The following is a 22,497-nucleotide window of genomic DNA, read 5'->3' on the forward strand; positions in this document are numbered from 1 at the left end:
CTGGGAGGAAGGAGCAGAGGATTGCTGCAAATTATAGTGCCTTGGCAGGAAAGAAAATTAGAGCTTAGACTATCAGTGCAACCCTGTGCAAATTTACTCGAAAGTAAGCGCCACTGAACCCAAATAGGTGCAAAGGGGATTGCAGCTGGTGTCATGTCAAAATTACTGTGCTTGAATACTTCAGAAACTTTATATCTGATAATGCATGTTAAACAACGTTTGAATGCCCCAAAAGAATGTGTCAGACTACCCAAAGGAGGAAAAAAAAAAAATTAAACATGGGCTGTAAAATGGAGAATCAAAAGAGGAACTAAGTAATATTGTTTCAGTCTTCCAGTTTTGCTTAAGAAACAGCACACACAACCATAATCTGGGGGTGGGGGTAGGGTTCGTCTTTGTCACCGCAAATTTCTATATTACATCCATTCTTTTTATTGTTAAATTTGCAGCTGTTAACAATCTGCCCATCCTTGCAGCTGTTAAAAATTCCAATCGCTCGCCAGCATATGGAAGACAGAACTTCTGCCTAGTTTAATATAATATAAGTCTAGTATACATGTCTACTCAGTAGTTTGTCCCATTGAGGTAAGTACATGTAGGAATGCCAACTCAATTCTGCATAAACCAATAATGGCAAAACTCTACTTTTGCTTTAAAACGAACACCATTTATCAAGGCTAGGGCAGATTAAAGCTACAATACACCACCACAAATAAGGCTGCAAATATTCTCCCTGCTTATGTGGATGCAAGTATCATTGAACAATCAAGGGACGCGGGTGGCAATGTGGGTTAAACCACAGAGCCTAGGACTTGCCGATCAGAAGTCGGTGGTTCGAATCCCCAAGACGTGGTGAGCTCCCGTTGCTCGGTCCCTGCTCCTGCCCACCTAGCAGTTCAAAAGCACGTCAAAGTGCAAGTAGATAAATAGGTACCACTCCGGCAGGAAGGTAAATGGTGTTTCTGTGCGCTGCTCTGGTTCACAAGAAGCAGCTTAGTCATGCTGGCCACATGACCCGGAAGCTGTACGCCGACTCCCTTGGCCAATAAAGCGAGATGAGCGCCGAAACCCCAGAGTCGGCCACGACTGGACCTAATGGTCAGGGGTCCCTTTACCTTTATCACTGAACAAAAGAATGGGTTGCATTTATTTGTATTTATTTTGCAGCACCGAATACAGTGTAACCTCCACCTCTTATAAGTGAGGGAGGCAAATGCAACTCTCAGGGACGACTCAAAATCAGGACTGACCCCAACTTTACACTTTATACCGTTTATTTTGTGGCTTCAGTTTTAACATTGTAAACCAGACTTTTGCGCCCTGGCAGGAAGTGGGTATATAAATAGACAGCTTCAAGTAAACTTGCGACAAACATCAGCTGAAAATTAATTACTAGGAAGCAAAACCTATAGAACTCAGCCAGGGGCTTATTCAGCTTTCACTCAGCAGCTCTCTAACATCCCTTTTCACCACGTGAGTTGCGGCCCCGCCCTTCCCGAGTGAGGGCGAGAGAAGGGCTACAGGGCTTCGGCCGCCGCTACCGAGCATGCTCAGGAAGGGTGGCGCATGCTCAGTGAAGAACTCGGCATGAAGAACACCTTTCCTCTTTTCTTTTCAAGGGTTGCGCTGGGGCCTTCGGCTCCCCGCTGAGGGAGAGGGCAGGCTTCTTCCGGAGAACAGGTAGCTACAGAAACACACGCACCCGGGTGGGGGTGCTCGGTGCGGGGGGGGCGGCGAGGACGGCGCGGAATACCAGCACGAGAAGCGGCGGCGGCGGCGACAGCGGCTTTCCTAACGGCCCTGTCTCGAGACGCGGCGGTTGGGCTGCGCATGCGCGAGGGGTGGGTGGTTTTGGTTTTTTAAAAAAGAGCCGTTAGCGGCCGAGGAGCGCGAGCGCCACCTTCAGGCAGGGTGGCGGCAAAGCAGGAGGGAAGCCGCACGGCGAGGGGACTGAAGCAATGAGAATGTGGGCGGGGCTTGTCGGTCCTCTCCCGCTGATTTGAATGGATGAACGGGAGCCTTGGAGCAGGATTGGCTGTTCCCTCACCCGCCCTGTTTCTTTTCTTCATATAAGGAAGAGCGGCCCATTTGCCATGTCACAAAGCCCATGGGCGGCATCATCATCATTATTATACCCCTGGCCCCCTTTGAGTGTCTGTGCCACTCTGTTTCCTGTCTTCTATTGTTATTGTTACTGTATTTATTTATTTATCCCCCCCCCCGCTTTTTTTTTGCTTGACAGTGACTCAAGGCAGGCTTACAAATAAAAATAAGACCTTCATATCCTCATGCTTTCTGGTAGCAAGTACTCATGTTTATAATATATATATATATATATATATGCTTTCGTAGATTTTCACGGGTACAGGAATGCAGGTTTTGGTGTCCTCGGGTGTCTTCTGTTCCAGTAACAAGAAGCCGAAAACACCAGCCTGAAGATGACGAGTGAGACCTCGTCGAAACGTCGCCTAGACACCCCAACTTTTACACGGGAAGACACCCGAGGACACCAAAACCTGCATATATATATATATATATATATATATATATATATATATCTTGGTAGCTGCTGCAAATATATATATACACACACACGGTATTTTGCAACGAAACATAAAACCAGAAAATAACATCAAGAAAAATTTAAAATGAGTTAAAAGCATATATATATATATATATATATATATATATATATGGAATTAAAAGCAGGCGTATGGAACTAGGGGGACGTGGGTGGCGCTGTGGTCTAAACCACAGGGCTTGCTGATCAGAAGGTCGGTGGTTCGAATCCCCGCAACGGGCTGAGCTCCCGTTGCTCGGTCCCTGCTCCTGCCAACCTAGCAGTTCGACAGCACGTCCAAGTGCAAGTAGATCAATAGGTACCTCTCCAGCGGGAAGGTAAACGGCGTTTCCGTGCGCTGCTCTGGTTTGCCAGAAGCGGCTTAGTTATGCTGGCTACATGACCTGGAGAAGCTGTCTGTTGACAGCCTTCTCATCTTTGCCGTGTGCAGCTTCTTCCATCACTGCAGCGCAGTCCACATCTGGGGAGATTCCTCCTTTTGATTCATAACGTGGCCAGATTTCTTTCTTGGGGTCCGGACATGACAACCTATTATTATTTTCTGATTAGGGTGCCAGGAATAAAGTAAGATGTGAGCCTCTGTGGTTTTCAATAGTTATGTAGAATATTGAATTACAGTAAGCATGTCGAAATAAATTTAAAAATTGTCCAGTAGCACATTAGAGACCAACTAAGTTTGTTCTGGGTACAGTGGTACCTCGGGTTAAGTACTTAATTCGTTCCGGAGGTCCATTCTTAACCTGAAACTGTTCTTAACCTGAAGGACCACTTTAGCTAATGGGGCCTCCTGCTGCTGCTGTGCTGCCGGAGCACAATTTCTGTTCTCATCCTGAAGCAAAGTCCTTAACCTGAAGCACTATTTCTGGGTTAGCGGAATCTGTAACCTGAAGCGTATGTAACCTGAAGTGTATGTAACCCGAGGTACCACTGTATAAGCTTTTGTGTGCATGCATACTTCTTCAGATACAGTAATCATGGTCTTCTCTCCCTCTCTCTCTCTCTCTCTCTCTCTCTCTCTCACACACACACACACACACACACACCCCTCAATAAAAATTTCCTGCTGACATTTCCTCTTCCACACAGCCATGGAAGACACAGCATTCCTGTTCCTCCTTTGCATCTGGTGCTGCTTTTTGTTCCGATTTGTGGCTTCTAATGGTCCATATATCTTGAAAGGTGACTCGTTCTATCCTTTCCTTCAGAGAAGAAATGAACTGGAGGGTGATGCTGACGCTGGAGAACTTGGGCCAGTTGCACCGTGCTTGCCGCCAGCTGCACTCCCTGGCTTATGGGAAAGTACACCGAACACAGTGGAAGCCTGTCTTGTCATCTGCCTACCCCATGTGCCCCGTTCAGCTGCACCCCCTGCTCTGGCAGCCAGACACCAGCTCACAATTCAGGCTTTTAACAACCAAGGAGGTAATTAACAGCTACTTTATTCTTGCTTCCAAGAATTCCTGTTGTGTGTGCCTGTGGAATGAAAGCTGGCGCTGTTTTGTGGAGGAATCTTCAGTGTATTTTGTAGGGAAACAAAAACGATGCTTAATGCAAAAGAAACGTCGAGTAAAAGTGTTTGATCTGTTCCGAACAAATTCAAGTGTGCCTTTTGCCCAGCCCATCTTGAAATGACAAAAGTGAAAACCATTGGAAACAAGATGAAAAATGGTAATACGGCACAACATATGGTTTAATTGTTCCTCTTTCAAAGTGCATCAGCACTTTGTTCACTGGAGCTGAGTGCCTGTGGATCTTTCTTACATAGCTGTGTGTGTGTCCGGCTGCCGTATAAGCAAAGCAGGCCTTGCATCTTAAGATTTTACAGCCTTGCGTGAAACTGCTTCCCCTTCCATCCATCCCATGTGTGCTCCTTGACCTCTCTTGCAGAGAAAGAAATCGGCCAAGGAGAAACCGCGACATGTACAACCAAAACCAGAGAAGCAGGAGGTTGAGATAATGTCCAGGATGACCGTGGAAGACCTTGCAAAAGCCATGCATAAAGACATAGGTGAGACTGTTTCTTTGACTTTGCAAAGGGCACCATCATCAGAATTCCTTCTCAGCTGCTCCCACTTGAATCCCTTTTTAGTGAAACTCAGTATAGCATCTGCCCTGCGGGCATGCAGGTTGAGTTCACAGCCTCTCCAGGCAGCACTGGCAATGTCTCCTGCCTGAAACCCTGAAGAGACCCTGAGATAGATGGACCAATAGTCTAACTCAGTATATTGCAGTTTCCTGTGCTGACAAGACAGGAGAATGTGGTCCTGGTATCTGCTGACTTGGGAGTCCTGCAGCGGAGCTTATGTCACTCATTAGCCCATTTTAATTGTTTCAAGATTTCCTGCCTTTCCAGTGCCATAAAGGAGGTTTGTGTAAGATGTCTTTCATCCTCTAGAGCATTCCTCAGCCATCTGCTTCCGATGTGCTTGAGCTACTTTCATCTGAGAAAGGTTTGAATTAAATGAATTTGCCATAGAATTGGTCCCAGTTGGATGGGTTTTTTTTTTTGCAGTGGGAGGTTGGGAGAGGAGAATGGGAAACCCTTTGTTGTACTTCTTTAGCTTGTTTCATTTAGAGTTTTTCCCCCACATGTGAAATATATTTCCCCAAGGTGGTAGTGATAAATTTGGTTATTTAGTAATTTAGTCGTGTCCGACTCTTCGTGACCCCATGGACCAGAGCACGCCAGGCACTCCTGTCTTCCACTGCCACCCGCAGTTTGGTCAAACTCATGCTGGTAGCTTTGAGAACACTGTCCAACCAGCTGTCGTCCCCTTCTCCCTGTGCCCTCCATCTTTCCCAACATCAGGGTGTTTTCCAGGGAGTCTTCTCTTCCTTCTCATGAGGTGGCCAAAGTATTGGAGCCTCAGCTTCACGATCTCTCCTTCCAGTGAGCACTCAGGGCTGATTTCCTTCAGAATGGATAGGTTTGATCTTCTTGCAGTCCATGGGACTCTCAAAAGTCTCCTCCAGCACCAGAATTCAAAAGCTTCAATTCTTTGGCGATCAGCTTTCTTTATGGTCCAGCTCTCACTTCCATACATCACTACTGGGAAAACCATAGCTTTAACTATACAGCACTGAAATCCAGGCTTGAATTCAGCGGCTGCTGGGGTGGTGACTGCAAGTCCCTGTGTGACAAAGACCCTATCCAGCTAGGCTCCAAGTAGTCCAAATTGCTATGTTTTACTTCCATTGTTGGAGGCAGTATGTGTCCAATTGGCAGTTGCTCCGAATCACAAGTGGAAGGGAGTGCATTTGTTCTCACGTCCTGCTTTTGGGGTTCCCATAGGCATCTGGTTGGCTAATGTGAGAACAGGATGCTGCCCCAGATGTGCCACTGGCCTGATCCAGCAGGCTCCTCTTAGAGCTGCTTCATCAACCAGGTTCTTCCTGAGGTTGGTGCACTGACCAATACAGTTTTCCGTTTCTGTATTCAGATCATATATACGAAGCCTTGCTAAACACGAGCGTTGATATAGACGCACTAGAACCCGACTCAGTCCTGGATGAAGTGTTGATCAAGGACATCGTTCAAAAATCCGGCATGAAACACAAATGGGCCAAGTTGAAAGAAGACAAAATCAAAGAAAACAAAGATGCCGTAAAGAGGTAACGGCTTGGGTTAATTGATTTTGGTTGCTAGGTTTGTGCAGACCTTGTTTTCCATCACTCTTTGGCTATTCTGGCTTACGTTTGATGTCTATAGTCTTTGATTTTCATTCACAAGCTCGGATCCTAACTTTTCGCTTAGGTTTTTGTGTGTACTGGAAACCGCCCAGAGTGGGCAGGGTATAAATATTATTATTATTATTATTATTATTATTATTATTATTATTATTATTACTATGAGTCAAAGGAGTTTCTGTTCATGGAAGGAGAGCTGTACTCATGGAAGGGGTTCTTCGGTGAGCAAAACCCATTATATGAAGCAACTCTTACTATGTGAACAGAAGCTCCTGCAGCTGAATGGAACATGGCTGTGGGAATTCTTAGAATGTACTATCCACCTTGGACCTACCCCTGGAAGCAAGTCTAGAGTGAGAGACTAAGGCGATGTCCGCAGTTTGCAGGAACTCTTCTCATTGTGAGACTTTTGTGGGTGAGCTGATTGTTTGGACCCTGGGTGAGAGCCCAGAGGCTGAGAGGGAGAGTGTGTAAAAAAAAAAAAAAAGAATTGATATTGATTTAAATATATTAGTAACTTTGTATGAATGTACAAATTATATCTAACTGCATTTTCATAATATTTTGTTTTAAGTCGTCTGTTGTTGCTTCAGTTATTTCTATACCGCTTAGAGATATTTTCAATATGTTAAGCAGTATAGAAATTAAAAGGGACGCGGGTGGCGCTGTGGGTAAAACCTCAGTGCCTAGGACTTGCCGATCGTATGGTCGGCGGTTCGAATCCCGGCGGCGGGGTGAGCTCCCGTCTTTCGGTCCCAGCTCTTGCCCACCTAGCAGTTCGAAAGCACCCTTAAGTGCAAGTAGATAAATAGGGACCGCTTACTAGCGGGAAGGTAAACGGCGTTTCCGTGTGCGGCACTGGTGCTGGCTCGCCAGAGCAGCTTTGTCACGCTGGCCACGTGACCCGGAAGTGTCTCCGGACAGCGCTGGCCCCCGGCCTCTTAAGTGAGATGGGCGCACAACCCTAGAGTCGGACCCGACTGGCCCGTACGGGCATGGGTACCTTTACCTTTACTATAGAAATTAAATAGTCAATCAAAGCCTTAATTAATATTGAGCCAATATTGTTTTCTCTCTGTCCACACCCCCTTTGCTTTGCTTATCCTCTAGCCCACTGGTTCTCAACCATTTTTCTCTGATGGTTCTTTCAGAATAAAAATTTGCTTGCACCACACTGAAATTTTTATTGATAAGAAATATGTTGGAAAACGATTCCCGTGCATCTGTCTACGAGTCCAAATAAAAACCATTTAGCCGTTATGGAAATCTCATTTGGTCAGTAGTCTTTGAAATAAACTTTTCTGAGATCTTTTAGTTTCTATAACTCAATAAACAAAGAAGCTCTGACTGAAGTAAAGCCATTTGCTGTGAAGAGAGCACCCCGTTTCATTTAGCCGCATATCCATGCTTCTTCTGTTTCCTGAAGAAAAGAAAAACCACATCTTGGCAGGCTACTGGCATTGGGCTGTGACTTGTTGCTGAGGATCGCATGCTGAGATCATTGATGCTCAGGAATTTTAAGGGATCTGTTAAGAGAAAAATGTTAAGGAGAAATACAAGGAGAGTTTACTTCATGGGTAGGCAAACTAAGGCCCGGAGGCCGGATCTGGCCCAATCGCCTTCTCAATCTGGCCCGCGGACGGTCCAGGAATCAGTGTGTTTTTACATGAGTAGAATGTGTCCTTTTATTTAAAATGCATCTCTGTGTTATTTGTGGGGCCTGCCTGGTGTTTTTACATAAGTAGAATGTGTCCTTTTATTTTCAATGCATCTCTGGGTTATTTGTGGGGCATAGGAATTTGTTTTTGTTTGTTTTTTCAAAATAAAGTCCGCCCCCCCCCAAGGTCTGAAGGACAGTGGACCGGTCCCCTGCTGAAATAATAATAATAATAATAATAATAATAATAATAATAATAATAATAATAATAAATTTTATTTATATCCCGCCCTCCCCAGCCGAAGCTGGGCTCAGGGCGGCTAACAACAGTCAAAATAGTTCAACATTGTAAAAACATTCATTATAAAATTAATTAAAATCAAATTAATGGCAAAGGTTTGCTGAGCCCTGGTTGACTTCATCTGCAAGCCTTGTGCGTTTCTTTTCATTGCAGGCCTCCTGCAGATCCTGCTTCATTAACTCCGAGGCCTCCGGTTGTTACCATCCTGGGCCACGTCGACCACGGGAAAACCACGTTGCTTGACACGCTGCGGAAAACTCAGGTGGCAGCAATGGAAGCAGGCGGCATCACGCAGCATATTGGTGCCTTTCTTGGTATGATTTATCAAAGTCATCTTTGTTGGCTATTTGCAGATTAGTTGCACTACAGAAAGTGTGCTGGGGAGACCACACATTACAAGGAACGCAAAAATAACTTTTGCTAGGTTTTAATAACAAAAACAAAAACTCCTTTTACAATATATCAATAAGCATGACCCAACCACCAACCCATCCACCAGGGTACTGAGAGAGTTGGTGCTGCTCTTTATATACTATACCCAACAGCTTAATTAACATAACTTAACAGTACCTGCTGGGACGCGGGTGGCGCTGTGAGTTAAACCACAGAGCCTAGGACTTGCTGATCAGAAGGTCGGCAGTTGGAATCCCCGTGACGGGGTGAGCACCCGTTGCTCGGTCCCTGCTCCTGCCAACCTAGCAGTTTGAAAGCATGCCAAAGTGCAAGTAGAGAAATATGTCCAGCAGGAAGGTAAACGGCATTTCCGTGCACTGCTCTGGTTCGCCAGAAGCGGCTTAGTCATGCTGGCCACATGACCCGGAACCTGTATGCCGGCTCCCTCAGCCAATAAAGCGAGATGAGCGCCGCAACCCCAGAGTTGGTCACGACTGGACCAAATGGTCAGGGGTCCCTTTACCTTTAACAGCACCTACTATACTGCTTCACAACTGTAAAACTAGGTCACGTTATTTGCTCTGGCCCTTAAAGAAAAACACATCTTGTGGAACAATAATGAACCTTCAAATTTAAAGAGACCATTCAGCAATTTTAACGTGCACTGATAATTACGCCAGCTTTTTCCTGGGATTGTCCCATCCACACCATACATTTAAAGAACTCTTGGGCCACTTTAATGGTCATAGCTGTTAAGGGTGTCTGCTCAGCACCCTTGAACAGCCCCCAGGATTCCTTGGGATCTCAACACAGTCTTGTTTCCTAAGGTGTTTTGGTGTCAGAAAACAGTCCCACATCTAAAGATTGAGTTGCTGACACTACTCTGCTGTACAGCCTGGAAATGAAGACCAGCTTCAAGAATAAGGGGTGTGGCTTCCAAGAAAATAATATTTATCATGAAGGCATACAGTGGAGCTTGGGACTGCAGCAGTGACAGTAAAAGAAACCTTTAAAAAAATATATGTTTTGCAGATTCCCTGAGTAGAAATTGGAGTTTGGCTTTGTGAAGAACTGCTGCTGCCTTAACAGAATCCATGTTCAAAAAAAATTTGAGCAGTCTGTAATCGTGTAACCATTTTTTGGTGGGGAACAAGAACCATGGAGCTCAGTGGAGCATAGATTTTTGACATGCATTTATAATTTTTACAATAGCGCTGTGTAGATTTGATTGTTGTTGGGGTTTGGGGTTTTTTTTGCAGTGCGTTTGCCTTCTGGAGAAAAAATCACATTTCTGGATACTCCTGGCCATGCTGCATTTTCAGCCATGAGGGCGAGAGGTACACATGTCACAGATATTGTCATATTGGTGGTAGCCGCAGAAGATGGCGTAATGAAGCAGACCGTGGAATCTATTCAACACGCTAAAAATGCCAAAGGTACAGCACTTTGCTTTAAACAGGTGGGAGGAATGGAGAGATAAGTGCCATTGGTCAAATACCATATATAATCACCGAAAGCCTTCACTTTTTTCCAAGGCCCTTAGGTCAGATGCTCACCTGTTTGCGAGCTGCTCTTTCTGATATGGTGGGATCAAAACAGCTTCACAAATAAATATCCTTCCACTCGATTGAACTGTAGTTTTGGGGAAACGTCTTTGGTTTGCTGCTTCCCATGCTTCGCTGTTTAGACTTTGGCACTCTCCCCCGTTTCCTTTTCTCTCGCAGTTCCAATTATCGTTGCCATTAATAAATGCGACAAGCCTGAAGCCGACCCGGATAGAGTTAAGAAAGAGCTCCTGGCTCACAATGTAGTTTGTGAAGAATATGGAGGAGATGTTCAGGCTGTCCATGTATCAGCACTAAAGGTAATTTTCACCTGTCGTCACGGTGCTAACCGTGGGTCATAGGTGGATTTCATTTCTGGAAGCGTGCTATTTCCAAAAGCACATTTCCTTTTCCCATAAGCTAGTTCCAGCTACCGTATTTTTCGCTCTATAAGACACACTTTTCCCTCTCCAAAAATGAAGGGGAAATGTGTGTGCGTCCTATGGAGCGAATGCAGGCTCCTTGGCTTCAGCAATAGCAACGCGAAGCCTCCAAAGCGCAGAGGGAGAGTTCCCCCTGCGCACTGGAGGCTTCGCATTGCTTTCGCTGAAGCCGCCTGAAGCCCCCGGAGCACAGGGAACTCCCACTGCGCTCCGGGGGCTTCAGGCAGCTATCCGCAAGCCTTCAGAGCGCAGCAGGAGTTCCCGCTACACTACGAAGGCTTGCAGATAGCCGCCTGAAGCCGGGAGAGTGAGAGGGGTCGGTGCACACTGATCCCTCTTTCTCTCCAGGCTTTGCTTCGCTGGAGAGGCGCTGCACAGTTTTCCCTCTCTGCGCAGCGCCCCTTCAGCGAAGCGGGAGAAGAAATGGAAGGGGCTCTGTTTCTCCTGCTGCTTCGCTGAAGGGGTGCTGAGCAGAGAGGGGGAGAATTTATTTTCTCCTGTTCTCCCCCTCCTATGGTCCGGTGCGTCCTATGGTCCGGTGCATCCTATAGAGCGAAAAATACGGTAATTCTGGAAGGTAATTTGTAGTGTTTTTCACGGTGCAAAAGAAAAATGCTTGTGCCATTCTTGTGTGTCTGCAGGTGTAGATCTACAGATCATTAGATTAACGCTAAGACGTTTCTTACATCAATCTGGGAGAGAATTAGTTGGGGCAAATGTTAATTTTTGAGGTTGAATAAACAACTAAATCTGCAATCCTAAAATGGGTGGGACCCAAAGATGATTTCGCTACCGTCTGCATTTAAGCCCTGCTGTGTTTTCACCAGCAGGGCAGAAGGGAGGTCCATTTTGTGGGTTCTTAGAAACCCTGTTTTTGAGGGTAATACAAAGGTGTGATTTACATCATCACCTGGGCTTTTGGATCTGTCCGATTCAAGCTGTTTCCTGGTGCTTCCTTGAAACACCCTCTTTTTGACTCTACCGGCATCCATTGGTAGGGCCAGGTTTCGGTAGTGTCAAGGAGGTAGAATTCAACCTCTGGCCTCTCTCTGTTTATCCTATAGTCCTAGGGTTGCCTCCTTAAAGAGCAGAGGCAGCAACAAAGCTGCTATATGACGGACCATACATATTGGATGTCTTTTCCTCATGTTATTGCAAATGATCAAAAAACCCACAACCCAGCAAAGGAAGTACTGTGGGTTGGGAAAAAAAATCCCTGATGCTGATGCATGTTCCTGGGCATGAAGGAATACCTGGCCACACAATGACCGTCTCCATGCAGAGGGGTTTAAATCATCCCCACCCTCAAACGGCCACCTATGCAGTAATCCAGATTTTAGAGCTATTCATCTCCTGTCGTAACGTAACACGCAGTCTGATGTGTCATTTCCTTGATCCCAAGCGACTCAGCCCTTTTTCTTTGTTTGGCGTAGGGTGACAACTTGCTGGCTTTAGCAGAGGCAACCGTGGCTCTTGCGGAGGTGTTGGAACTGAAGGCAGACTCTACGGGCCCCGTGGAAGGCACCATCATAGAGTCTCGCACAGATAAAGGAAAAGGGTGAGCCATAGGCACACGTCCCTTCATTCCTTGACAGAATCACTAGTCATTATTATTGGTAAATGTCAACCATGCTTTTTTCTTCAATGTTAAATTTATCTCCATTAATTGCCACCACCAGTCCTCCATATTTTTCCATCCATCTTAAAATCTCTCTACTGTGATCACATATTGGAATAATATTCCATAGTTCCCCCCTCCCTTGTTATATATCCTTTAAATCATGCTCAGTTCCAGATGTTCATGTTGCATTTCCATTTCCTGTTGTTTAGAAGCAAAGTGGCTTCTGTTATTGCAAACATAAGAGAGGTTAGGCTGTTGAACCCAGTGTGCAACCGATCTATCTTCTGGGAAGCCACAGGAGAGCGACCGGGAATGTAGTGGGCGAACTTGGGACTGGTCCTTATCTCCATCATAATTCACCTAACAGGAGTAAGGAACTGTGGGGTTGGCAAACCAGTGGCCCTCCAGATATTACAGGATTACATTTCCCATCGTGCCTGATCGTTGGTTGGAGGTGAGGGGAGTTGAAGCCCAGCAACATCTAGAGGGCCACTGATTTCCCCATCCCTGACTTAAGGAGTGGGTAATCTAGGTACACTGTCCTGAACTATTTGGAACAGCCGGGCTCAAGTGTGGTAAAACAGATATCAAAGTACAGTGGTGCCTTGGGTTACATACGCTTCAGGTTACAGACTCTACTAACCCAGAAATAGTACCTCGGGTTAAGAACTTTGCTTCAAGATGAGTACAGAAATCGTGCTCCAGTGGCGTGACGGCAGCGGGAGGCCCCATTAGCTAAAGTGGTGCTTCAGGTTAAGAACAGTTTCAGGTTAAGAACGAACCTCCAGAACGAATTAAGTACTTAACCCGAGGTACCACTGTAAACAGAAAGCATGTGCATTGCGAATTTGTTGGCTACAATCCACATATGCTATAACGCGTCTCAAGACATCTCACCATATTAAAGAAAAGCAAATAAAATTAGTAGCGTGAAATTGGTTGTATGAAATCAAACGCCATCTTCCCTCCTTCTCCCCTCTAGTCCAGTGACCACTGCCATCATCCAGAGAGGCACTCTGAGAAAGGGCTGTATTCTGGTTGCAGGGAAAAGCTGGGCCAAAGTGCGTCTGATGTTTGACGAGAACGGCAAGGCCATGGAAGTTGCCCCTCCAAGCATGCCAGTGGAGATCGTGGGATGGAAGGAGGTTCCTTCAGCCGGGGAGGAAATCCTTGAAGTAGAGTCTGAGGTACCACAGATTTCCCGTTCAGCATTTAAGCCTGGCGCCCCCAAGGTGGGTCCTCTCACTGGGCAACGAGGACACACTCACCTTGGGCTCCAGGCCTCTGGGGGGGAAGCAGCAGGGACAAGCTACCGGGGCAGGGATGGAGACCCTGCGGCCTTCCCCATGTCGTTGGGCTGCAACTCCCATCTTTCCGAGGCTGATGGGAGTTGGAGCCCAACAATATCGGGATGGCCATATTGGGCCCCTATCCGTGTACTAGAGGGAAGGAGCAGAATTAATGAACACGGATTGGCTTCAGCTGTGGCAGCACAAGAAGCTATTTACACTGCTAAAACGGAAGCTGCGTGCAAGCTGTTTGCATTCTGCTTTCTTCCACTACATTACAGTGGTCCCTCGGGTTACATATGCTTCAGGTTACAGACTCCGCTAACCCAGAAATAGTACCTCGGGTTAAGAACTTTACTTCAGGATGAGAACAGAAATTGTGCTCCAGCGACGCAGCTGCAGCGGGAGGCCCCATTAGCTAAAGTGGTGTCTCAGGTTAAGAACAGTTTCAGGTTAAGAACAGACCTCCGGAACAAATTAAGTTCTTAACCCGAGGTACCACTGTACCTCATTGACCACCTCTCCTCATATGAACCTCTCCAAGCCCTGACATCATCCTCTGAGGCCTTTCTTCATGTGCCTCCCACACAAAAGGTCTAGAGGGTTGTAACATGAGAACAGGCCTTTTCTGCAGTGGCTCCCCACTTATGGAATGCTCTCCCTGGGGAGATTTGCCTGGCACCTTCATTATACACCTCTAGGCACCAGGCGAAAACATTCCTCTTCAACCAGGCCTTTGGCTGATTGACATCCAATGCCCTTTTTAATGTGGTTTTTTTGGGGGGGGTAGATTTTTAAGTTTGTTGTTGCTCTTATTTTTATTACGTATCTTGTGTTTTTTATATTGTGATTATATATTGCAAACCACCCTGAGATTTAAGAGTGTAGGGTGGTACACAAAATGAATAAAAAATTAAAATAAATAAAGTAATAATAAAAAGTGTAAGGCAAAAAATAGAGGTTTTAAAAAACCCCTAAGCTAATTTAAACAGAACAGCTGTGTTTGGAGGCAATATATATTTGAGTACCAGCTGCAGTGGCTGACTCCATCCTAGTTTGAGCTGTTAACATCTGGCTGGTCAGTGCTGCAGATGTAGGTTTGACTGCTACCTTCCCTTCCAGGTACACAGTTCCCCACTTCCCTCTGTAGCTCTCGGTGCACACCAAAAATAAATTGCTGGTGGGAGGGGAACCCTTGGGCTGTTGGGTGGGGGGTGCAGATGGAGATGGGAGCCCAGATCCTGGGATCCCAGCTATCGTGCTAGATCAGAGAGGCAGCTCTTTTGTTCTTCTGCCAAGCAAAGGGCTCGTGAAGTTGTTGAGTGGAGAACCTACGCCGAGCAACAAGAGAAGGCGAAGAAGGACCTAGAGGTCATCGAGGCGAAGCAGAAGGAGCACAGGGACGCCTACAAGAAGGACAGAGAAGGCATGGAAAACATGTCCTGGAAGCAGAGAAGGGCAGCGGTGTACAAGAGCAAAAAGCATCTCCTTGCTATACGGCCGAAAGAAAAAGGGGAGAGTGACAAAAATGTGCTGCACATCATCATCAAAGGTGGAGTCTTTCTTACTCAGTTGGGTTTGTCCTGCTCCCAAGAGCTGCTATTATTATTATTATTATTATTATTATTATTATTATTATTATTATTCCCCAGCACTGGGCTGGGCAGAAGCCTCGAGAAAGCAAGGCCCACAAGAGGGCACACATGGTACATACGAAGCTGCCTTATATCAAGAGAGACCATTGGTCTGCCTAGTTCAATATTGTCTGCACTGATTGGTAGCGACTTTCCAGGATTTCAGACAGAGTTCCCACTGTCTTGCCTGGAGGTGTTGGAAAGTGGACTTAGGTCGTCCTCCTGCATGGAAAGCAAATGCTTTAATGCTTGAACCGTGGTCCTTCCTCATGCTACTTAACTGACACACAGGTGTGGCTTAACTGGCATTGAGAATGGCCCCTGTCATTGTTAGCCATTTATGATAAAATAGGCACCTTACACAAGACCTGAAGATAAATTGAGACTTGTCAAGTTGGCAGCAGTTGAACAGCAAGTATTATTCACGTATACGTTAATGACTACAATGTGTTTCTCTCCCTTGAGCCCAAGAGAGGGTTTAGTCCTTTTTGTTTTCAAAACTCCTCCATAGCAGTGCGTAAGTTACTAGTCCATAGCTTGCCTGTCCTCACAAACTCCTCCAGACACCCTCACGGTTCTCAGCCAAAGAATCAACTAACAGAGTAGCTTGCCAACTGCCACCTTCTTTCCCCATACCAGTTATTCTTTGTGAAATGCATTTATAATGCAAATATAATACAGATACTAATAGTCACGACTGTTAATGGCTGTACTTGTAGACTCTTCTTTACTGAATTCCAAGTGACCCCACAACATTTTAATCAGACTGTTGGAAAGTCCTTGGGAGGTTTTAATTTCAGAAGAAGAAGAATTTGGATTTGATATCCCACCTTTCACTCCCCTTAAGGAGTCTCAAAGCGGCTAACATTCACCTTTCCCTTCCTCCCCCACAACAAACACTCTGTGAGGTGAGTGGGGCTGAGAGACTTCAGAGAAGTGTGACTGGCCCAAGGTCACCCAGCAGCTGCATGTGGAGGAGCAGAGACACAAACCCGGTTCCCCAGATTACGAGTCTTAGCGCTCTTAACCACTACACCACACTGGCTCTCAGTGTGTCTGTGAGACACAGTTTCCAAGAATTTAATCAAAGCTCTATTCCTTGCTCAGCTTCTTCTCATTTAATTGCATGAGACTTAAGTTCCTCATGGATTGTACAGAAATCGGTTGTGCTGTTCTTTGTTTTGTGTGTGCCACTCACATTTAAACTCACTGGGACTTTTGCTCCGCCCAGGTGACGTTGATGGTTCTGTGGAAGCCATCTTGAACATCCTGGACACCTACGATGCCGATGAGGAGTGTGAACTAGATGTGGTCCACTGTGGGATTGGGGATATTAGCGAAAATGACATAAACCTCGCAGAGACATTTAAAGGTAAAGGGTGGCCATTGAAGAAAGCGGCACCAAGTCATGTGGCTAAAGAGCCAAAGCACTTTGCCTTGCAAGCAGCCAGCAGCTCAGTAAATGGCCTTAAAGTGCACAGAAGGTGTGCTGCAGTGACTGCAGGCAGGGTTCCCATGGAGCAGAACAGGACACACTTTCCCACCCATGTTGCAAGGCAAGTCAGGAATGCAGATCTCATCCCCTCGACACATTGTATTACCTGTCAAGACTGTGGCCAGCTGGCACCTTTGATGCCAACTATTGGAGCTGCACAGGGACGTGGGTGGTGCTATGGGTTAAAACACAGAGCCTAGGACTTGCCGATCAGAAGGTTGGCAATTTGAATCCCTGCGACGGGGTGAGCTCCCGTTGCTCGGTCCCTGCTCCTGCCAACCTAGCAGTTCGAAAGCACGTCAAAGTGCAAGTAGATAAATAGGTACCGCTCCGGCGGGAAGGTAAACGGCGTTTCCGTGCGCTGCTCTGGTTCGCCAGAAGCGGCTTAGTCGTGCTGGCCACATTACCCGGAAAGCTGTACCAATAAAGCGAGATGAGCGCCGCAACCCCAGAGTCGGTCACGACTGGACCTCGTGGTCAGGAGTCCCTTTACCTTTACCTACTGGAGCTGCACATTAACTCTCCTGTTTTAGGGGTAGTCGCTACATGCACCATCCTGATTTCTGAATGCTTTGCATGCAAGATTCGAGTCTTCACGTAATGCTTTTCATGCAAGTCACCTTCAGGCCCTTTGTGGGACAAAAGGCAACTTGCAGGTCTTTATAAGTGAAATAAATGGCTTTCTGCGTGGCTGTGGCAATTCAGGGCACAGAATTTAACATCGCAAGAAACTCATCTTTATTGTAAAGGAGGTCTCTCTCCCACATGGCTGCAAAGATAGGCTTGAGAGGTGTGTGTGTGTGGAATGCTTGGTGAAATCGTGGAAGTCAGAGAGGAGTAGGGTAGGATTTTCAGTTCCCGAGGCGTCTCTTCCCCATCTCTTTCTTGCAGATGTGGAATAAATTATGCAAAATAAGCAGGTGCGTGCGAATGGGTGCGATTCAGTTGGGTTTCAGAATTTAGCATTCCTTGGTACAGAATGTTACCATGCTGCAGATGTTTTGGATTTTCTCTTTATGAATAAACTCAGCCCTGCCCTTAATGTTTGGTAAACACAGCAACTCTGGAACTTTTAAAGTATGCTTAATTTGAGCCATTAGAAAGAAGAAGTAAAATAGCAATTTTACACTTACCCTCTTTTGTTGCATTGTCAGGTGTTGTATACGGGTTCAACGTGAACGCAAATAAACCTATTCAGCAGCTGGCTGCCAAGAAGGGAATAAAGTTGAAAATGCACAAAATCATCTACCGGCTTGTTGAAGATTTACAGGCGGAGCTGAGCAGCACCTTGCCCTGTTCTCTAGAGGAGCATGTGTTGGGTATACTTCTGAATTTGAGATGGCGAAAATAGGGGTGGTGGGGGTTGTAAGCATTGCTGGCCCAGGTGCCCTGCTGGTTGGCTTCCCAAAAGCAGCTGTCTGGCCACTGGACCTTTGGCGGGATGATACACCAGAAGTCTTTCATTCAAGGGATAGCAATTTCAGCATGGGTATTTCTAAAAGTGGGATGTGGGTGGTGCTGTGGTCTAAACCACTGAGCCTCTTGGGCTTGCCAATCAGAAGGTTGGCGGTTTGAATCCGCACAACGGGGTGAGCTCCTGTTGCTCTGTCCCAGCTCCTGCCTACCTACCAGTTCGAAAGCAGACCAGTGCAAGTAGATAAATAGGTACTGCTGCAGCAGGAAGGTAAATGGCGTTTCCATGGGCTCTGGTTTCCGTCACGGTATTCCGTTGCGCCAGAAGCGGTTTAGTCATGCTATCTGTGGACAAACGCCGGCTCCCTTGGCCTGAAAGCGAGATGAGTGCCGCAACCCCATAGTCGCCTTTGACTGGACTTAACCGTCCAGGGGTCCTTTACCTTGCCTTTTTCTAAAAGTACAGTGGTGCCTCGCAAGACGAAATTAATCCGTTCCGCGAGTCTCTTCGTCTTGCGGTTTTTTTCGTCTTGCGAAGCACGGCTATTAGTGGCTTAGCGGCTATTAACGGCTTAACAGCTTAGTGGCTTAGCGGCTATTAACGGCTTAGCGGCTATTAACGGCTTAGTGGCTTAGCGGCTATTAACGGCTTAGCGGCTTTAAGAAAAAGGAAAAAAACTCGCAAGAACTCGCAAGACGTTTCATCTTGCGAAGCAAGCCCATAGGGAAATTCGTCTAGCAAAGCAACGCAAAAACCGAAAAACCCTTTCGTCTTGCGCGTTTTTCGTTTTGCGAGGCATTCGTCTTGCGGGGCACCACTGTACTGATATGCATGAAATAGTGACAAACCAGAGACAGGATTCTCTGCAGAAATGCGCAGTGTTGTAACCGGCTGCAGAAATTCCACTTCCTAAGGATCTATTTTTCTATTTTAATGCAAAATTCTTCATTTATATGGCACCCTTCTGACTGGGGTGCCCCAGCCACTCTGGGTAGCTTCCAACAAATTAAAAACATCAAGCACAGTAAAACATCAAACATTAAAAAATTCCCTGTACAGGGCTGCCTTCATATGTCTTCTAAAAGTCAGATAGTTGTTTATTTCCTTGATATCTGCTGGGAGGGCGTTCCACAGGGAGGGAGTTGACTACTGAGAAAGCCCTCTGCCTGGTTCCCTGTAACCTTGCTTCTCACAAGGTTAGAAAGCCCTCGGAGGTGGACCTAGAGTCCAGCAGGGCTGGACCATGGGGTTGGAGACACTCCTTCAGGTATACAGTTCTTGAAACTTTGCTTGTAGTGTTTGCTACAATCTTACAGCACTTAGTGAGGTGCAGTTTTGAACAGAACTCCTGTAGGTCAAGACTAGGGGGAAAAGGGATGGGCTTCAACATTACTCAGAACAGACCTGAGTTCAGTGGGTCTACCAATCAAGTTCATTTCATGTTCGCCAGAAGTGGCTTAGTCATGCTGGCCACATGACCCAGAAGCTGTACACTGGCTCCCTCGGCCAATAAAGCGAGATGAGCGCCGCAACCCCAGAGTTGGTCACAACTGGACCTAGTAGTCAGGGGTCCCTTTACCTTTAAGCTCTAAAACTTTGTTGAATGAAGTAAAACAGACTAAAGCTGCAGAGTACTACAAAACAAGAAAGGGGGAAGATTGTTCAGTTACGTTGTTTAAATGGCACAAAATCCAGCTTTTAACTTGGGAAGTCTGGATGCAGGGTTTTTTTAGTACTGGATACAAGTCACCTGCCAACCTAGCAGTTTGAAAGCACGTCAAAGTGCAAGTAGATAAATAGGCGGGAAGGTAAACGGTGTTTCCGTGCGCTGCTCTGGTTCGCCAGAAGCGGCTTAGTCATGCTGGCCACATGACCCGGAAGCTGTACGCCGGCTTCCTCGGCCAGTAAAGCGAGATGAGTGCCGCAACCCCAGAGTCGGCCATGACTGGACCTAATGGTCAGGGTCCCTTTACCTTTTTTTACAAGTCACCTTAACTTTTGTATTTTGATTGGAATTAATGTTCATATCCTTTTTAATGAGCAGCGACTGCCTAAATGGCACTTTTACACTTTTAGGATTCTCATGCTTTTTTGTTTTCCTTAGGAACAGCTGTTGTTTTAGCAATCTTTGATGTCACAGTTGGAAAAAATACAGTTCCAGTAGCTGGCTGCAGAGTACAGAAGGGGCAGCTGGACAGAAAGATGAAATTTAAATTAATTCGTAATCAAGAAGTTATTTGGACAGGTGAGTAGCGGTTGATTTCCTAAGCAGCCAGTTCTACTGCCCAGTTCCCACAATTTTATGAAACTCCTGGATTTCGTAAGCCTGCTTTCTGCCCCTCCTCTAGGTGAAATTCTTACTAAAAAAAATAGCAAATAGACTGAACAAGGAACCGATATTTAAGCACCTCTTTATACAAAAAAAGTTTGGTCCTCCTCAGTCAAATGTAAGTCACTGACACTTTCCCAATATGATATGTAGAATTTTTTGTGGGTAGCAGAGCCCCAGGTGGAATCAGTTACTGATTCTCTTCCGTATGACTGTGATGAATTATTGCAGGTGTGTTCATATAATCTCATGTGAGGTGTGTGTCTCCAACACTGTTAACTTTCAGGAGGAATTTGAAAACATTACCGTTTACCCAGGCATTTGATGGTTAAATCCTATATGTGGCAACCATGAGAACACTGGATGCTTTAGTTGAGATTCCTGCATTGCCAGGGTCCCTTCCAAATCTACAATTCTGATTCTGAGTAGTGTGCTCTGGAGTGCTGTGACTTATATGAAAATTAGTTACCGTTAAGACATGGTCTGGATTGGAGCAATCTCTGCACTCTAAACATTTCTCGCCTTGTAATAAATGTTGCACAATTTGGAGTTTTTGCTTTATGTATGTCTGTTTTCCCTAGGATACCTATCGTCAATGAAGCACCATAAAGATGATGTCCCTGTAGTCAAGACTGGCATGGATTGTGGGCTCAGTTTGGACAAGAACATAGCATTTCAAGTGGGAGATGAAATTGTTTGTTTCAATGAAAAGGAAGTTGAGCAGACGATCTCTTGGGACCCAGGATTTTAAATCTCCAAACAGCCAAATACGTGATGGGCTGAGAAACTCGGATTATATTATTTGCACTGCATCACAGAGACATTTCAGAAGCAGCTTGCATTGTAAAAATGACTAGGGGACTTTAATGTATTTTTTAATATATATAAAAAATCATTATGTTGTAAATTTCAATAAAAACTGTGGGAGAGCTTAGCTGTACAGTGAAACCACCTTGATCTATATTTTATGTATTACAATAGGAGCATCCTGAAACTTGTGTCATAGGCTGTGCCAAAATAATACATTTTGCTGAACAGATCTAAGTACTTGTTAACTATGTGAGGATCTGTCACTGCAGATATGTGTGCCAAGCTATTATTCAAATCAGTTTGGGAGTACAGACAAATTCCCTCACACATTGAAATTACATGAGGGGATTACAGGGCCAGCGCCAGCTTGCCACGAATTCAAGAACCACATGAAGGTAGTATTTCTACCTACATGCCGCATTCAGTATGTATGTTGAAGGTAAAGCTAAGCTGCTGCTACCTTTGTGCGCTTCCAGGGGATGAACAGGATTCTCATGACTCCCTATGTATTTCAAACTGGAAACACATTTTCATGATCGTTGGGAGTCAATTCCTGCAACGCTTTACGAGAATCGTATGCCCCTTCTTCCTCAAGACTCCATGCTCAGATTGTGCTGGGTGAATGATAGCAGCTATGGCATCTCTCCCTCCCCCTCCCCCCATGGTTGTGAAATAGGTATTGGAGACGCGGGTGGCGCTGTGGGTTGAACCACAGAGCCTAGGATTTGCCAATCAAGGTCGGCGGTTCGAATCCCAACAGGGTGAGCTCCCGTTGCTCGGTCCCTGCTCCTGCCAACCAAGCAGTTCAAAAGCACATCAAAGTGCAAGTAGATAAATAGGTCCAGCAGGAAGGTAAACGGCATTTCCGTGCGCTACTCTGGTTCGCCAGAAGTGGCTTAGTCATGCTGGCCATATGTCCCGGAAGCTGTACACCGGCTCCCTTGGCCAATAAAGTGAGAGGAGCGCTGCAACCCCAGAGTTGGCCGCGACTGGACCTAATGCTCAGGGGTCCCCTTTACCTTGGTATTTAGTGTCTAAGCAAGGGATGTCAACATGGTGCCGAGACATCACAAAGCATCTCGTCAGCCCAGAAAGATACTTCCCTCCTATTCCTAAAATGATACTTTATAGCATTTTATTGTAGTCAGAACACATTGTGGTGTGGATAATAGTACCCAGAGGGACAAAAAGGTTGGTAGCCCGCTGCTCCATGGAACAAGGTCTTCCATCATTCCAGGTTTGGAGAGGGAACTAGTGATGGCAAGAAACCTCATACAGTGGTACCTCAGGTTAAGAACT

At 45.9% G+C, this 22,497-nt stretch overlaps 1 protein-coding gene and 1 long non-coding RNA gene across 2 annotated transcripts; one reads left to right on the forward strand and one right to left on the reverse strand.

Annotated features, from left to right (window-relative positions):
- The first annotated feature begins 1,262 nt into the window (after positions 1 to 1,262).
- Positions 1,263 to 21,336, forward strand: MTIF2 (mitochondrial translational initiation factor 2). Its single transcript, XM_081903972.1, has 14 exons — positions 1,263 to 1,680; positions 3,787 to 4,003; positions 4,469 to 4,589; positions 6,022 to 6,193; positions 8,380 to 8,540; positions 9,879 to 10,055; positions 10,344 to 10,483; positions 12,040 to 12,164; positions 13,210 to 13,414; positions 14,816 to 15,068; positions 16,382 to 16,522; positions 17,800 to 17,964; positions 20,164 to 20,304; positions 20,970 to 21,336. The coding sequence occupies exons 2-14, from the start codon at positions 3,794 to 3,796 to the stop codon at positions 21,137 to 21,139; spliced, it is 2,181 nt and encodes a 726-aa protein (XP_081760098.1). The 5' UTR covers positions 1,263 to 1,680; positions 3,787 to 3,793; the 3' UTR covers positions 21,140 to 21,336.
- Positions 2,866 to 3,780, reverse strand: LOC309366064. The gene is made up of 3 exons (XR_014166459.1): positions 3,605 to 3,780; positions 3,507 to 3,560; positions 2,866 to 3,262 (listed from the first exon to the last, which is right to left on the reverse strand). It is a non-coding gene; the product is annotated as an uncharacterized lncRNA (long non-coding RNA).
- Positions 21,337 to 22,497: the final 1,161 nt, after the last annotated feature.

Source organism: Podarcis melisellensis, assembly GCF_964234715.1.
Source record: "Podarcis melisellensis genome assembly, chromosome: 3".
Classification (NCBI taxonomy): Eukaryota; Metazoa; Chordata; class Lepidosauria; order Squamata; family Lacertidae; genus Podarcis; species Podarcis melisellensis.

What these genes read in the sequence shown, in the direction of transcription:
- MTIF2 (XM_081903972.1), top strand. Translation starts at nt 3,794, where the DNA reads ATGAACTGGAGGGTGATGCTGACGCTGGAGAACTTGGGCCAGTTGCAC. An exon ending in GCATATTGGTGCCTTTCTTG is followed by an intron (nt 8,541 to 9,878) that starts GTATGATTTATC and finishes TTTTTTTTGCAG; the next exon opens with TGCGTTTGCCTTCTGGAGAA. An exon ending in ACACGCTAAAAATGCCAAAG is followed by an intron (nt 10,056 to 10,343) that starts GTACAGCACTTT and finishes TTTCTCTCGCAG; the next exon opens with TTCCAATTATCGTTGCCATT.